The sequence below is a fragment of the Amyelois transitella genome, chromosome W, assembly GCF_032362555.1.
Source record: "Amyelois transitella isolate CPQ chromosome W, ilAmyTran1.1, whole genome shotgun sequence".
Taxonomy (NCBI): Eukaryota; Metazoa; Arthropoda; class Insecta; order Lepidoptera; family Pyralidae; genus Amyelois; species Amyelois transitella.
This window is the reverse complement of record NC_083536.1, coordinates 11,699,875-11,702,790: the sequence shown is the minus strand read 5'-3', so window position 1 is coordinate 11,702,790 and position 2,916 is coordinate 11,699,875. Positions and strand designations below refer to the sequence as shown.

Genomic DNA, 2,916 nt, shown 5'->3' with positions numbered 1-2,916 from the left:
TTTTATTTGAATATTCTTTTACCTCTCTATTCATTGTCATCGTCAAACCGGTCAGATAGTGGTCGGCTACGCGCCGAGTAAGTACATACGCACTCAAATCAGCCGGGCAGTTACTTCGCACGTAGATGTGGTCCAGGCATGACGTTACACGGCGGCCGTCCACTATCACATCTCGCGTAATGTCTTGTATTCCGCACTGCAATCCGAGCTCTGTCATCGTGTCCATGTACCCGTCTGAGTCCTTGTCCGATTTTAAAATATCTATGTTGCAGTCGCCGATACATATTACTTCCTCCTTGACTGATATGCCATTTATAATATCTCTTAATTCAGTAGTAAATAGCTGTTTCTTTAAATGAGGGGGTCTGTATACTGTGATAATATTTATTTTGCATCCATTAATTGTCATTATCCCGTGCCATAACTCGCAATAATGTGTCACAGTCCTTTGTTTCTCAAAATGAATATTATTTCTGACAAACATCAATATTCCACCTCCTTTCTGCCTAGTTCTTGTATCTAAAAATGAATTATACCCTTCAATCTCATACATACAGACTTCTTCCTCTTTTATATTAATTTCGGTCAGACAGATAACATCCAGTTTTTTCATGCAGTCTCTCAGTAACAATTGTATTTCTCCGAAGTGTTTCCGCATTGACGCCACATTCATGTGTACTATCTGTATGGCCAGATTATTTTCGTTTATGTAAGTCGTCCACTTTTTTATATCTGTGAATTTAGTGTAGTCTATATCTTTTAGTTCTTGTAACATAATAATAGTTTTTCAATAATAAAAAAGTGTATATATATCCTTTACAATAGATAACAATTATTTATTTCAATTTTCTGTATTTTTCGAAACGTACGAGTCAATATCGTTTTCAGAGCGAATATGGAAAATTTTCTTTGCATTTTCATCTTTTTTAATTAACACTCGTCCATTTTGTATCCATATGTATTTAAAACTTTCCTTTAATCTATCTTTTGTTGCCCAAAAAAGTTTTCTTGTATGTCTCGTGACATTTTCATTGATATATATTCTTGTTGTATCTGAGTTGGTAAATATGTTACTATTATATAGGGGTTTCATCCGTCTTTGCAGCCATGCTTTTTTGGCATCAACTGAGCGAAGTTTTACTATAATGGGTGCCGGCCCCTTTTCAGAAATCACTCTTACTCTCCAGGCTCTTTCTATATCGTCAGCATTAAGATTCAACAATGTCGCTATCCTTTCGACTACCTTATGTACTTCTTCTCCATCTACCTTCTTTACGTTAATAATTTCGATGTTTCTCTCTAACTCTTTCTGCTCCAACATCCCTATGCGCTCTTCTAATGCCTTCTCATATTTTTCATGATATACATCTTTTTGCTTTAAATCCTTAATTCTATTTTCAATTTTTTTAATATTTTCTGTAGCTTCTTCCTTAAAAGATTCAAACTGCCCAAACTTTTTGCCGAGATAATCTACTGTATTTTCAATTTCTTTATTTACTTTTCTTAATTCACAGACTTCGCTTTTTATTTCTGTTATATCTTTTTGCATCTTTTTTGACCTATTATCTTGGTCTTCTTTCATTTCAGCAAGAAGCTTGTGAACAATTTTAAAATCTTCCCGAAATCCCGCCATGGTTTCAAGAACTGCCGCATAATTTTTACGAACCGTGTTTTTGCTGCTTGTTTGCGACATGTTTGATTCACTATCCGACTCTTCTATATTTCGCTTCTTTTTAGCTTGTCTAAGATTAACCCAATCTTCTAAGTTAATTTGTTTTTTCATTTGCGATATATTCGTATCCGAGCCGTAATAGGTATCTTCTTTTGTCGGCGTACGCATCATCTTAAATCGTATAAAACGTAGTTATGTTTTTGTTTTTGTCTTCTTATCGCAGTAGTAGGTAAACAATGTCTCCACTGCGGTCCACCTAGCAACACGAACGCGCCTATGCAACGCACACACACTTTCTGTCTCTTTTTGACGTAGCACTTTGTCCCGTTTCCTTATTTAAATAGGCAAAATAATTCACTGCACACGTCCGCACGCTGCCGCGCGATCCATAAACTATGATGATAACGTAGTGCTTTCAACGAACTGAAGAAAAGGCTCATTACAGCTCCTGTACTTGTACAGGCGGACCACAGCAAACCTTTTATAATTCATACCGATGCTAGTAATTATGCATTAGGTGCTGTCCTGCTGCAAGGGGAAGGGAATGATGTTCACCCCATTGAATACTCTAGTCGTTTGCTAACATCTGCAGAATGTAAGTATTCCACTACAGAGCGGGAAGCACTTGCTGTTGTATGGGCAGTAGAGAAGTATCGCCCATATATCGAAGGTCATCCAGTAATTTTGCGTAGCGACCATCAGCCACTTAGGTGGTTATTAACCTTAAAGTCTCCTAGAGGCAGGTTAACGCGTTGGGCCCTTAAATTACAAGCCTTCGATATACAATATGAATACACCCCTGGTAAATGCAATGTCGTTGCTGATACTCTTAGCCGCCCTATCTGTGATGAAACATCAAAAGAAGCATGTGGAGTCTGTTCAGTTATCATAGACTTACCTCGAAGAAGTGCTGCTGATCTTCGAACCGCCCAGCTGCAGGATCCTGAGGTAACCAAGATCATTAATGACATAGAGAACTTCACTGACCCAACGACTTCTTCTCGCTGGTTAGAACGCGGTTACTTAACCCATAACGCGTCCTAGTTCCTAACCGAGGCACTAACGTAAAACGGCATGAAGCGTCCTAGTTCCTAACCGAGGCAATAACGCAGTCTGTTGTCTTTGGTATTTTTTTCAATCATTTAAATATCATTGGTCCGCCCAAAACTTGTGTAACAACCAACAGAAAGTCTTTGTCCTTCGTTTTTTATTTTTTAAACCAATGACAATCAACAAAAAATTTG

At 37.7% G+C, this 2,916-nt stretch overlaps 1 protein-coding gene across 1 annotated transcript; it reads right to left on the bottom strand.

The window, feature by feature from the left end:
• Nucleotides 1–834: 834 nt before the first annotated feature.
• Nucleotides 835–2,054, bottom strand: LOC132904265 (uncharacterized). Its single transcript, XM_060954192.1, has one exon. The coding sequence runs from the start codon at nt 1,841–1,843 to the stop codon at nt 842–844; it is 1,002 nt and encodes a 333-aa protein (XP_060810175.1). The 5' UTR covers nt 1,844–2,054; the 3' UTR covers nt 835–841.
• Between the last annotated feature and the right edge of the window lie 862 nt (nt 2,055–2,916).